Raw genomic sequence first — 13,619 nt, forward strand, 5'->3', positions numbered from 1 at the left:
AGTTGTTTCCACAGTGGATTGAGTCACAGAGAGAACCGAGACGGACTAAAAGTGCCAGAGTTTTAATATTTTCTTTCATGGCTGCAGCACACGGGAAGCACTGCCAAACGCAGTCAATCGCAGACGAAAGGTGTGTATTTACTGTTATTATCGCTACTCTGCTTTGTCTTTGTACCTACAGTGTGTGTGTGATTCGTTTACGGTAAACAATGACTAACATGCTGTGGAGGCTGCCAGAGGAACAGACATGACATCATGTTTAAAGCGAGTTTTACACCGCTGGCTCCCAACTTGCTGCTTCCCGGGGCCGTGGACCAGGTTACCTCGCTTACGGATGGGAATCGAAAACCGGTTCTTTCATAGAACCGGTTCCCAGTAATCCAATTCCTAGGAATTGTTTGTTTGCTTGTCTGTCAATTCTGCTTGTCGGTTCCTCTTACGTTGCAAATACGTAACAATAAACTCCTACAGGTCCTGTATATTGTGGTTATGCTCGCACCAAGTGAAGCTCCTTCCTCCATATAGTTGTTTACTGTCCACCGCGGAGAATCTACCTCCTCCACCCGCAGCCGCGCTGTCCTCCGTGCTGTTCGTAGCATCTCTGTTGCTACGCTAGTCACTTACGGGTTCTGTACACTCGCGCAACAGTTTCTTCTTGCACGGACTTTTCTTCTGAAAACAACAAACAAATTCATTTGTATTATTTAATTCCCTCACCCAATGAGAATCGATAAGCAGCATCGATAGTGGAATCAGAATCGCTAAATTCTTATCAATTCCATCCATAGCCTCGCCCCACTCTCTCCGCCCTACAGCGGGGATGTGCCCCCTCGCCCCCGGTGTCACTGTTGGCCAGAGCAGTCAACAGTGCGCTCAATACACTTTTATACTTAACGTTGCATATGTTTTTATTGAAAAATAAAGTGCACGTTTTTAAACCGTTGTTTTAATTTTTGTGTCGAACAAAACACACATGGGTAGGTACAGTAATAAATTACATTTTAAAATGCTTCAAAAACATAAAACATTGTTTTCTGTAATTGCAAGATAAACAAGGGCTTTTTAATGCTCATTTGTAACACACAGACACAACCCCCTCACGGCACGGTGGCCAATCGCATAGCGATGCATTCCCGTGTCGCAGAACATGTTGACGGCGTAGGTCCTGACGTAGAACCATTTACTGTTGTGCCTCCGTGAAAAGGAATTTTTTTTAATTTTTGCTGACTGTTTGTCAGAACATTAACATGAAAACACAACCATTAGCACAGTCGGAACCATTAGAACCATCTAAATCAGGGGTGTCCAAAGTTTTTGCAAAGAGGGCCAGATGTGACGAGATGAAAATGTGTGGGGGCCAACCATTCACCCTGAAATTATTTGAACCATTAACATCAAATGCAAATAATCTATTTTATGATTATTTTTTTAACGCAAATGGCAAAATGGCTTTTTTTTTTTTACTTTTTTACTGTGGTTTACTGTGGGCGCATATTACTGATTTCATGACAGAGGCTGCAGGCCAACCATTAGAATTATCAGCACCACCAGAACCATTTCATTAGAATCATGAAAACCAACGGAACCATCAAACTTGGTCACAGACAGGCAAACGTTTCTTTGATGATCCGGAAAGAAAATAAAGAATAATTTAGTATGTTAATATTAATGTATTATTTGAGATGTTTGTTTCTGCTGTTGTTGAACATAAAATTATACATAGAAGAAGTTTTAAAGTTTTATTTTACCTCCGCTGGAAGTAGCTCCGGGACTACGCTCCTTAAAGTCCTGCACGGGATGGCCGGGGTCAGATCTGAGCTGTCCCGGGTCAGAGCGCACTTGTGCCCCTAGAATGTCACTGATCAGGAAGGAGCGGGGAAGCGGAGTGCAGAACTGCCGGGGAACGAGCTCCAGCCCGGGGTGAGAGGGCGGCGGAGGCCCGCTGCTCCCCGGGCGGAGCTCCGGGAGGTGAGTCCGACACAGGGGCGAGCCCGGCGGGCTGAGAGAGAGCATTGAGTCGATGAGGAACCCGGAGGAGGAGGAAGGGGAGGAGAGCTGCATCTCCATTAGCAGCCAGGGTTTGAATAGAGGATGAAGAGGAGGAGTCATTTTGTCTTCAATCAAAGAGGAAGAAACGCTCCAATCTTCGTTTAGCAGACAAATTAAGGCAGAGTTTATCAACTTTGGGGTTGAGACCCCATGTGGGGTCGCCTGGATTTTAAATGTGGTCGCCTGAAATGTCCAGTAATAGATACATTTTTTTTTTTTTTTTAGTACTGATTAAAAATACATTGTACATTTTTATTATGATTTTTCTCATTAAAACAACACAATCTTAAACAACACTTTCATTTTGTAAAATAGGAATTTAGTTATTAATAATAACATTAATAATAAAATGCAGCTAAAATAACTTTACTCTGTTTTGTCATACGGTATAACAAACGTGATCAAAAAGTGATTCTAGAAAAAAATGTCTTTAGGGCCGCTAGAAATACATTACATATATTATCATTATATATAACATGCAACAGATCATTTCTGATTCATTTTATGAGCCATTAAAAATAAATGAATATGAAACTGAATAAAAGAAATAAAATATATGATGCAAATACCAGGAAAATTTAAGTAAAGGTGTGTGTGTGTGTGTGTGTGTGTGTGTGTGTGTGTGTGTGTGTGTGTGTGTGTGTGTGTGTGTGTGTGTGTGTGTGTGTGTGTGTGTGTGTGTGTGTGTGTGTGTGTGTGTGTGTGTGTGTGTGTGTGTGTGTGTGTGTGTGTTCCTTTGACTTTGGAGAAGAAACTTTTTTTCTAGACTTTTATTGTGAAATCAAGATGTGTTATTTCAAAGCACGCTAACATGGAGGTCAGAGGTGAAGGTGACGCTGTCCTGAGGGAAGGCCTGGATGTCTCCGTCCCTGCCGTGACGCTCCTTGCTGGACAGCTGCTGGGTGCTGAGTCTTCGGGGGCGATCCTCTGGATTCCTGAAGGTGTCCAGCGCTGCTGGGACCTGCACATGCCATAGGTTTAAGGACACAACATCTGGAACAGTTTTCATCACATTTCACCTGTTCATTCAAAGTGTAATTCCACCTTGAAACCACTTTGTTCTGCTGAAACCATATATGATCAGGTTTATTGATCCTAGTCGTACTCTTCACATTTTAGTTTACATTTAAATGTAGTGTTTTTAGTTGTAAAATGTCAGAGTGACTGCCCTATGGATTGAACGCTGCTGGGAGGAGGAGGAGGAGGAGGATTGGTTTCCACCTGTCACAGTGAGCATTGATTGACAGCTCCATGTGGAACTGTGCAGCGCTGTAACCTTGTTACAATGTTAATTCCTTATCAAAAACACAAAGTATTATTGGGCTTCCTTCCTGCATCTCTGAGCAATCCTCTCTAATTCTGTTCTCTGAGCTGCTGCTCTGCCCTCTTCTGAAAAACCATAGATTTATATATAAACACTAGATGACGCGAGCGGGTTACGCCAGCGTAGCTCAACGGCGGCCATCTTTCCTCAGACAACTGACGTTCTGATGTGTTCTACAGTAGCTGTTGGAAAGTGAGTGTTCAGCTTAAACAAAAATACTTCTATCAATAAAATATTGACGGATTTACAAATAATTTGGCTTATTACAAACCTTATTATATGTAGGTATAACATAGGATGCTTGTACATGTTGAAATTACTGCTTTTGCTTTTGAAAAACAACTTGTCTAACAGCGCGGGAAAGTAGTGTTTATATATATATATCTATGTGAAAAACGAGCGGTGCATCCGATTCAGCCTTTAGTGATGTCACTAAAGTATGAACTGTCCCCTCCACAGTGACCATACACATATTTCTTAATAAATTAGTATTTTATTTTGCCAAATGTTAAAAATTAACCATATGTGGCTGTAGTTGACTTTGGAAGGTTTAAAATAGCATGATATACAATAAGTCCTTTAAGACCATTTATAGTGTGTGTGTGTGTGTGTGTGTGTGTGTGTGTGTGTGTGTGTGTGTGTGTGTGTGCTTTACCTGTTTGAATTGGGACAGAGTGAACCGTTTCTGTTCAACTGGCAGAGATGGGCTCCTCCTCCTCAGCAGGCTGGTCCTGGTTTCTGCTGCACGACCTGTTCTCCCCTACACACACACACACACACACACACACACACACACATTAGCTTGGTGAATTGTCCCCACAGTGATGATGACACCCTGGCACTGACCTTGTCTGTCTGGGGGCTGAAGTTCCTGCTCAGCTGCTCCTCCTTCCAGCGGTGAGAGTACTCATAGGAGAGGAGGTCCCACAGAGGAATCGACTCACTGACACACACGCAGACACACACACACACACACACGTCAACACTGTGTGTACCTGTATGTGTGTGTGTTTGTGTGTTTTATTTCTTCTTTGTGTGGTTTATTGGCGGGTGGCACTCAAATGAAAGGTGCATTTTCCACCACCTACTGTATCGGACTGTACCCAAAACTAAGAGGACCCATCTAACTTGAAATTAAAATACATTTTTCACTCCTCTAATCTCCCTTTCCAGCTTCTCCAAACTCTCTTCAAATCCAATCCCAGAAATGACTCCTCGTGTGACTCTGTTCTCTCCAATCACAAACCTATCCAACACCTTCTACCTACACACACTCTCCATTTTCAATGCTTTATCTTTGTTCTTTCGTTGTACAAATAATCAGCAAACTCCCAAACCTCGCCATCTCAGTCTCTCCCACTTTTACACTTCACCTCTCTAGTCAACCTAAAAAGATTACTACTCAACCTCTCCCCGTCTTTTGATTCTAATTTCAATATGACCTTACATCGAGTTTCTTTCTTCTTTCTCCTGACTACCCTCTCTCTCTCCTCACCAATGCTTTCCTCTAACTCCCATTTATTCTTAAACCCCGCTGTGCCCTAATTTCTTCCTCAGTTTTTATTTCCTCATTTCCCTACTAGAAACCATTCTGAGTAAGCCCTTCTTTCCTCGTCCTCTGTGTCTGAATCAGGGTCCGACATGGACCCTACACGCGCCGCCATGTTTGTTTTCTGCCCTTCCGTGTGTGTGTTTTACCTGTTCTTACTGCTTTTAACCCCGTAGGTGATGTCAGGCAGTGGTGATCTTGAAGCTTCTCTCCTCTTTGGTCTGCCAGCAGACCAATGAGGAGCACCGTGCTCATTGACCTTCTGAGCGCGGTGCTGACTCAGCTCTTTGGACGTCGTCAAACCGGACCGCACCGCGTTTCGGTTCAGAGCCACAAAGTCCAAAGGCTGCACCTTTTTTGTTCGATGTTGTCGACCTTCTGAAACCTTCCAGCTGGTCAGAACTAACACACAGACACACAGTTAGTGAAGACCAGGAACAAAGAGTCTAGTACCTGGAACATAGACTCTGTGTTTGTCTGTCTGTTGTCTGTATGTAGCCTGTCTGTAGCTTACCTTCAGCCACCCCTCCATCTCTGCACTTAGAGGTGATTCCATATGTGAAGTCTGGACCTGGAAGACCAGGAACCATCCTGGACCGACCAGGAGGAGGCTGTAACACATCATCATCATCATCATCATCATCATTATCTCATCATCATCATCATCATTATCATTGTGTGTGTGTGTGTGTGTGTGTGTGCGTGTGTTACAATCATGATCCTCGGATTACTCAGCATCGACTTTCTGACCACTCCGATCCTTGGTGACGACATTCTAGAGATGAAAGGAGAACGTTTCTGTTAGTCTTACTTTTAAAAATCTTTGTTGTGAAAACATGAACAAAACAAAGTGTTGTTAGTAAATGTGCTGAAATCAGCGCACAAAGAACACAGGCCTTCAGTAACAAGCAGCAGAAGAAGAAAGTTACTGAGTCCATCAAAGGACTGGCAGCTGTAGACAACCTTTGACATCATCAACCAATCAGGTACCAGCATTTTTTTAAATCAAAATTAAAACCACGTAAATAATGAAGAAAAAAGATCTAAACTAAAGTGTGATAAGACTGTACCGAAATCTCACTATTAAGACAAAACCTGTTCAGATATTCCTGTAGTTTTTTTTTTTTTTTTTTCATATGAAATGATCTGTTTAAGCTCCTTTGATCAACATTAAATTACTAAATGTCTTCATATTCTTGGCCTACATGATTTATGCAGAACTGTTGGTTGTTGTTTTTAATATTCTATATATTTCAGATATTTATAGTAAATAATGGACTAAATACACAATAGTTCATGTATAAGTGAGTTTTCATAGACATAAACTCATCTCACTGTTAGATTTAAGATATTTAGGGAAGGTTTACCTCAAATGTTGAGTCTCAGCACGTCCGACACTACTGCTGGCCGTCGCTATGGAAACGGGATACATCTAACGTCACAAATGAACGTAAACTCAACCTATTTTTTGTACTTTATTTTTGCAGTATTGTATGCCTCCGGTTATATTTACGGCAATAAAGTCTGTTTAATTCAGTTTCCGCTTGTTTTTTTTGTTTTTTTAAATATCTTAGCAACTTGTATCTTGACTTTTTTGTCTCGACACTAAATGTTTAGATTGTTCCTGAATGCAGCACAGCTTGCTTTACACTACACGTCATCGCTAGACAAAGATCGTCTAGTTTCAAACCGACGTCTCACTGTGGAGTTGAACTATGTAGCCTTGATATGAAGACGTCAGAAAAAGTCCGAAAGGCTACCAGTTAGAAAATAACTTTTTAAATACTACATTTTCACGGTTTCACTTTTATTAGAGGGTTAGATAATGAGGAAGGCTAGCAGTAACTTAAAAGGGTAGGAAATGTTTAGGTTTCAATATGAAACACTTTATTTCTCCTAATTCATGCAGTTTCTATTTTCATTAAATTTTCTGGAAAATCCACTTTGCGTTTTTAAAAATATTTCTATACCACTGACCATACACCACATCTGCAACACTTAAAAACATTTGTCACAATGTTTCAGCAAAAATGAACATTTAAAGATGAATTTAGCACTAAAACTTTCTCAGCAGTATTTAACTTTACTAAGTACAAACTACATCTCTAATACATATGTATCTTTGTAAGTTTGAATCCTGGAAAGTAAATCAGATGTTAGATGGAGCTCATTGGTGACTAGAGCTCCTGAGGGCACCTACATGATTTATGAGGGCTACCTGGGGCCCGTGGGCACCAGGTTTGTGACCCTTGCTCTAAACCAGCATGCGCACAAAACTGTAGCAAAATCAGTCAATTCTGATTAAATGTTAAATGTTCAAATGAAACAGATTTAAATAAAGCTTCTATTTACAATATTAGTTCATTCACACAGGATTATCACTGAATATGTAAATACATTTACCACAGAATAGGATTAAGGCTCATTTTGAGGAAGAAAATAATGTTGGGCAAATCAAGATTAAAAGATGAAATTTAGAAAATAAACTCAAAATACAATATGGTGATAAAAGTGGAGGGTTTGCTAATAAAGTCAAATCTATGGAAGCTGACTATGGCCAATTCACCACATGGCAACAGTCTCCATCCAAACTGGCCCCTATCATTATTAATATTGCTTCTGGCTTATTTTTTATTTATTTTTTTTTGGTCTTTGCACCAACTGCTAATTTAAATTCCTTGTGCTGTTTTAACCCTACTTGGCGAGTTAAAAACCTTTCTGATTCTGATTCTGATTCTGATCTGTTTCCGTACAGCGTCTCAATAGCCACAGACGGACTGAATGCAGCCACTTCTTCCAAACTTCACTGGTTTTTCCTTCCAAACAGATTGAGTAATTGCCAATATCTCTTCAAAGTCCTTAAAGAAATTACAACGTTTTATTTATGAAGCAAACCTTTGACTTTTATCACCTTATCACCAATATATTGTATTTTGAGTATATTTTAGAAATTTCAACTTTCATTTAATTTTTCGACTTTAATCTCCACATTATATTCCTACTTTTTTCCACAAAAATTGTACTTTATTCGAGAAATTTCAACTTTATTCTTGATTTGCCCAAAATTATTTTCTCCATCAAAATTGGCCCTAATCAACTTAGTATTTTACAATTTACAACATTATACAACATGCAGTATTTACTCACTTGATTCAGGAATATTGCTGAATTAGTCACTGAAGTTTACAATATTCTCAAACGTAGCTCAATAAAGATACGTGCTGGTCAGTCTTTACAGGCTTCTTTAAAGGATACACTGTAATAATAGACCATCAAAACATTAGAACATATGGATGACATCATCACTATGGTGGTAGAACTGATGACATCATCACTGTAGAGCTAGGACTGATGACTAGGTTTGGGCATCGTTTGGGATTTTAACGATTCTGATGCCGATTTCAATTCTCAATTTTGATTCCTGTTTTAAATGATTCTCGATTCCGATTCTTTGAGTTGTGCTAGTCAACAGGTCACAGATTTCACAAGAGAATTTTTTCATTCATCAAAAGCCTTTACACAGGCCATTTTTATTAGTTCACTTAGTTGATACAGTTTAATTTGGTTGCTGTACTGAAACTAGGGTATTCAATTACAAAGGTCCCCAACTGTAACTGTAAAACTGAAACTTGCTGAAATAACACTACACACAAGTTGGCAGCAGTCTAAAAAACAAAGAGCTACAGCCCAGATAGATGTGAAACAAAATGAAACAAACTTCAACCCTGGAGCAAACAAACTAGTGCGGGCATTTAGGAACCAAAAATAATAATTAAAATTCAGAATAGGAAGTGGTTTTCGGTGCCCAACCCTACTGATGACATCATCAAGCTGGTGAAATCATCACTGAGTCCGTTGACTCAGGAGGTGAGGCGTGGGGGTGGTGCGTCCAAACAAATTCGACATTGCAAGTGAAGTAAGTAAGTATGCTTTATTTATAGAGTGTTTTTCACAGGTGAAAACTATGCAGCAGCCATGTTGAAACTCTCAGGTCAGTCTGATTCTGATCCGCAGAGATATTTGAGGAACACACACAGACAAACAGAGATTCCTTGCTTTTATAGAGAGATTAAGACATTGGTGTTTCTGACACTCCTTTGTGACATCACTCCTGTAGATTTTGTGCAGCTTCGATTTACCTGTCAACAAAGAACTGTTCTGCAAAGCTGCATTCAAAGACTACGGGTGTATCATAAATTACATTTAAGCACGTTATTAGTATTAGACAATAATAGACAAAGAAGTGTAAAATCTTTGATCCGGGGAATTTGTTTTAAAATAACAAATTATGTATTACAATAAGGACAACAATATCCCTCTTAAGGCGTAGGGTAGTGTTTGATACATTTATAACTTACGGAAAAACATGTTTTGCATTTACACACTGCTTTAAGTTCATTAAAGATAATAACAAAGGACAAACTAACATCATCTACTGCACAAAACAAGACAAACACACTTTTAAATGATGCTACACAATCGTAACAGTAAAAACTCACACTGTGACATAACACTTAGTGTTTAGCGCATATGTCTCAAAGCAAGAAGGGGTGGACACTTTCTGTGTGGAGTTTGCAAGTTCTCTATGGGATGAAATTAGGGTCATAAAGATTTTGCGTGCACAAAAAAAATCTGTGTGCGTAAAATAGTTCTCCCCTTTGCTTGCGTGGGCTTCCTCCGGGTACTCCGACTTCAATTAATTAGCCTACTGGCATTTTCAGTGGGAAACAATCTCTTTTATTTTTGAAAAAGAAATCTACCAAACATTAGTGGATTGAACAGCAGTAACACAACATAATTATCACCCTGAAACTTTGAAATACAACTCACTACAACTTTAAGGAGAAGGCTGAGGTTGAGAGGATGAACAGAACTCTGTATTTTTTGGATGAATTTGAGAGAGTCTGAGTCCTTAATTGTTCTTCATGCAAAGTCTTGTTCTGTATTTTGTTTTCATGTTTGTCAAAGCTAAAAATCCACTTTCTCACAAGTACGTGGTAGCAGTCGCAGAGCACATCAAGCATGTTTGATTAGCGCAAAGCAATGTAGACCATTGTGTAATTTGCAACTATATCCAACTGCAGCAGTGGGTACAGTACAAGTAATCTGCTCACTTCCTCAATCCAGAGTAGATCAAGTCAATAAGAGCTGAACAGGAAAAAACATCATATCTCCTGCGCCAAGCAGTAGCAAAACAAACAATGGTGGCCAACAAGGAGAAGATGTTCGAAACTGCGCTCTGCCCTGTTTTAAAAGACCTGGATATATTGTTGAAACCACAACAAGAAGAGGCTTTAAAACCATAAGTCTGTACCGTACTACACACTGTTTTTGTCTGCTGGCTCCGTTTAGGGAAAAAGAACTACGCTTGTCGCGCTATTGTTGTCATCATTTGGTTACTCTGCACCTTTGTCCTGCTCCACTCAGCCACCAGAACTCAAACTCCTGGTGAGCACTTCCATTCTATTCCATTCTGTTGTGGCGGTTTTGAATGGAATGAGACGGAGTAAAATGGTTTGGTTTACAGGTCAGATGCGGACACAGGGTTTATTTGGTCAAAGGGTTTTTGGAGCAGGCTGGTCTAAGATTCAGAGGTTTCCATGTGTGTGTGTCCCTGTGAATCTGTAGTTGTTCTGTGCTCTCAGGGTTTGAATGCTGCTGATAGCGCTAAGCATAACAATGACAGAGTCTCTGAGAATAGACCTTGGCAAATTTTATTAGTGTACAATGGTATCTGGCCTGCTTAAAGCAGTGTGACCAGGACCAGGAGAGATTATGTGATCACATACCAGCCTGAATGAATAATACGAGGAGATTAGGATGAATTCCAGGTTACAGTACAAGCATGCCCCCAACAAACCATGCAAGCAATTTTTCAATGTAACCTCAAAATGAAGGCGGGAGAGGTTAGGGTTAGTAAAAAAGAAAGATAAGTATTGCAAAGTTTCAAATTTGTCAGAACAGTGGAGGCGGAAGCAGAAAGGTCACATGTCCAGGTATTGGCTCAGGGGGATCGATAGGGTGTATTTTATAGGGGAGGATGGTTAGTATGAATCATGGTTTGTATCGGCTGTGGCTGCAGCTAAAACTTTCTCATAATTTAAGGCAATGCCATAAGCCTTTTCACACTCTGGAACTGCGCATGTGCGACCTGGGGGGTCATAGGTCGAGAAGGAAGAAAACGTAAACAAGCTTGGTCGGTCTGTTGATATTTCCAATCTAACAGCATTTGTAATTTTATTTTATTGTAAAACATAAAACAATATCCACAAAACGATACAAACGTGTTGTTTTAACTGTACATGAGGTAACTATCTCAAATATAAATTAAAAGTTTAGAACATTTCTGGCCAAAATACTAAATTATATCACTTTTTTTTAGCCTTTCATTTTTTCCATTTTAAAAAAAACTAAACTTGTCCATCAGGTTACACTGCAGACCTATTTTCAGCTCTTTGTCAAACATAAAGTGCACAGCAGTGTTTTGGTTTAACAAATAAAGAAAATCACAGTGTTTTAGGTAGATGATAAAATAATAATCTACAGGACAAACTCAAAAAAACATCTTAAAAGGCTAATAAAGGCAAAAAAAATTAAAAATTCCAAATGCAGCAGCTTTGTGAATATTTAAATGTAAAAATATCAATCTAAAAATAATCTGCAACAGTTTACAAGATAAAAGTTCCTAAAAATCAAAGATAATAAAGTGCATCACGTGTAACATATTTACAAGTCAACGGGTAATGACAAAACGAACATGGCACAGGTTAGTTGTTCTCACACTTATTTTAGTCACTTGTTCATTAGTGGAAGCTTCTTATTCATGTCCAAAGCCATGAACTTCATAATTTTCTTCTTAGTCGCTTTGCTCTTTTTTACTACTCATAAGCTCTAACAGCAGACTATTGGCTGTTTGCTATGTTAGCTTTAGCATTAGCTGATTTCTAGCTTCAAACGCTGCATACCCAGTGGTGTGGTGGTTTCTTAAAGGATGAATCAGGTAACGTTTTGTTTGCAGCTCCACCAGGACTTATTTGCGAGTTACAAGAATTACAAATTGCGATCCTTTGCTCTCTTTCTCTGTGTACTAATGCCAAACTGCTGACATGCTAAGCTAACTGTGCCTCTGTGACTGTTGTTGTTATTTTGTGTAGCAGAGGTACGCGCAGCACGCACATGCACACATGACCTGGTAGACGGGTCTGTCAGTCATCTCACAGCAGAAGAGTGGAGTGGCTGACTTTATGACGGACTTTAAGACGTTTGCGGCGGTAGAAGAAATCAGCGGAAAGATCGGTTTCATATGCAAAGATCAGCCTATTCTTAATCCACAAGTCAGTTTAAATGCGCACAGAATTTGTAAAGCATTTATTAAATAACTTATTAACGGTATCATTGCAATCCAAACAAATCCAACGTTGCACACACACCTTTGAACCAAGCAGCGGACATGTTGAAACTCTCAGGTCAGTCTGATATTTTCTTTTCTTGAATGCAAAAGAAAAAAAAAACTACAGGATTCAGTTTAATATTGGCAAATTAAAATTATGTTTTGTTGAGAGTTGATAAATTTGTCTGCTGTCATTGATCACTAACTTCACCACTATTATCATCAGTATTCATCAGTGCTATTTGTACGTTTACTACACGTATGTAGCGTCTTGGGGTTAGGTTATAACCAGTGACGTGCCGTCAGGGTAGGCAAGGTAGGCAGTGCCTACCCAAACGTGAATTGATATTTTGTTTTAATTATAAATGATTTATTTTTCAATTTCCAATAGCCTACAGTACCTATAAGTTTGAAAGTGTCAGCATTTTGTGCATTTCATAGCCCAACATACTAAACAGCGCTATTTCCTGGAACAGCTGCACAGTCTCACTCCGCTGTAAGGCAGAGGGAGGCCACGCCGCCTCCCCTGCTCTGCCTCTGTTCCCATTGCGTGGTTTTACGTGTTTGCACATACGCTGCATTTGGACGGAACCGCTCTATGCTAAATGCTATATATAATTTCACAGTACATCAGTGAATTGATTCCATGTGACCGCTGCTGCTACATTCTCTAGCTAGTGGGCGGGATAACACTACAGGCAGGATGACAGCGCTAGAGACGATAGACATTTTTTTTGAGGAAAAACGATAGCATTTAAAAGATGGGAGACAACACCAGACCTTCAGCAAAGGTAAGGTGAGAAAATGTTTCATACTTTTCACAGTGAATGGCACAAAAGGAAGGATTTACTTTGTGGATGCTCCTCACTGAGACCGTTCCGAGTTGTTGTTGACATTTTCTCCGAGTTTCCAACACAAACAATGGATGCGCTGCCGTTTCATGAGATATATCTTGTTGGGAGAGTATGGAGGCTATATTAAATAACTGTTTATGTTTTTTTAATGTTGATTTTGTTAGATGGCTAAATGCTTTTTCATGTGGATCTTGTTGGGTTTTTTCTTTCTTATGAATTTTACATTTTGATAAGCGCATTTAGATGACTTTGTTGGAAATTGCTTTATAGATATAACGTTGATTTTAATTGAATTAACATTTGCCAGCAGAAACATAAGAAATTGTCATTGGCGTCTCGATTACCTACCCAACCCTAGTGGTCACGGCACGTCACTGGTTGTAACCAGTTGAGTTTTTCAGTAAGAGTCAGTCTTAGTCACGTGACCTAAACTGGCCAATGAGTCAGTACAGA

At 39.6% G+C, this 13,619-nt stretch overlaps 1 protein-coding gene across 2 annotated transcripts; it reads right to left on the reverse strand.

Annotated features, from left to right (window-relative positions):
• Nucleotides 1–2,823: 2,823 nt before the first annotated feature.
• cfap77 (cilia and flagella associated protein 77) lies at nt 2,824–8,173 on the reverse strand. 2 transcript variants are annotated; one of them, XM_028458074.1, is made up of 8 exons: nt 8,070–8,161; nt 6,290–6,335; nt 5,634–5,697; nt 5,437–5,533; nt 5,072–5,324; nt 4,220–4,316; nt 4,029–4,133; nt 2,824–3,010 (listed from the first exon to the last, which is right to left on the reverse strand). In XM_028458074.1, the coding sequence occupies exons 3-8, from the start codon at nt 5,694–5,696 to the stop codon at nt 2,846–2,848; spliced, it is 780 nt and encodes a 259-aa protein (XP_028313875.1). In that variant the 5' UTR covers nt 5,697; nt 6,290–6,335; nt 8,070–8,161; the 3' UTR covers nt 2,824–2,845. The 2 variants fall into 2 exon arrangements, with proteins under 2 accessions (XP_028313875.1, XP_028313874.1); XM_028458073.1 differs by lacking the exon at nt 6,290–6,335 and having other exon boundaries at nt 8,070–8,173.
• Between the last annotated feature and the right edge of the window lie 5,446 nt (nt 8,174–13,619).

Source organism: Gouania willdenowi, chromosome 9 (assembly GCF_900634775.1).
Source record: "Gouania willdenowi chromosome 9, fGouWil2.1, whole genome shotgun sequence".
NCBI classification, from domain to species: Eukaryota; Metazoa; Chordata; class Actinopteri; order Blenniiformes; family Gobiesocidae; genus Gouania; species Gouania willdenowi.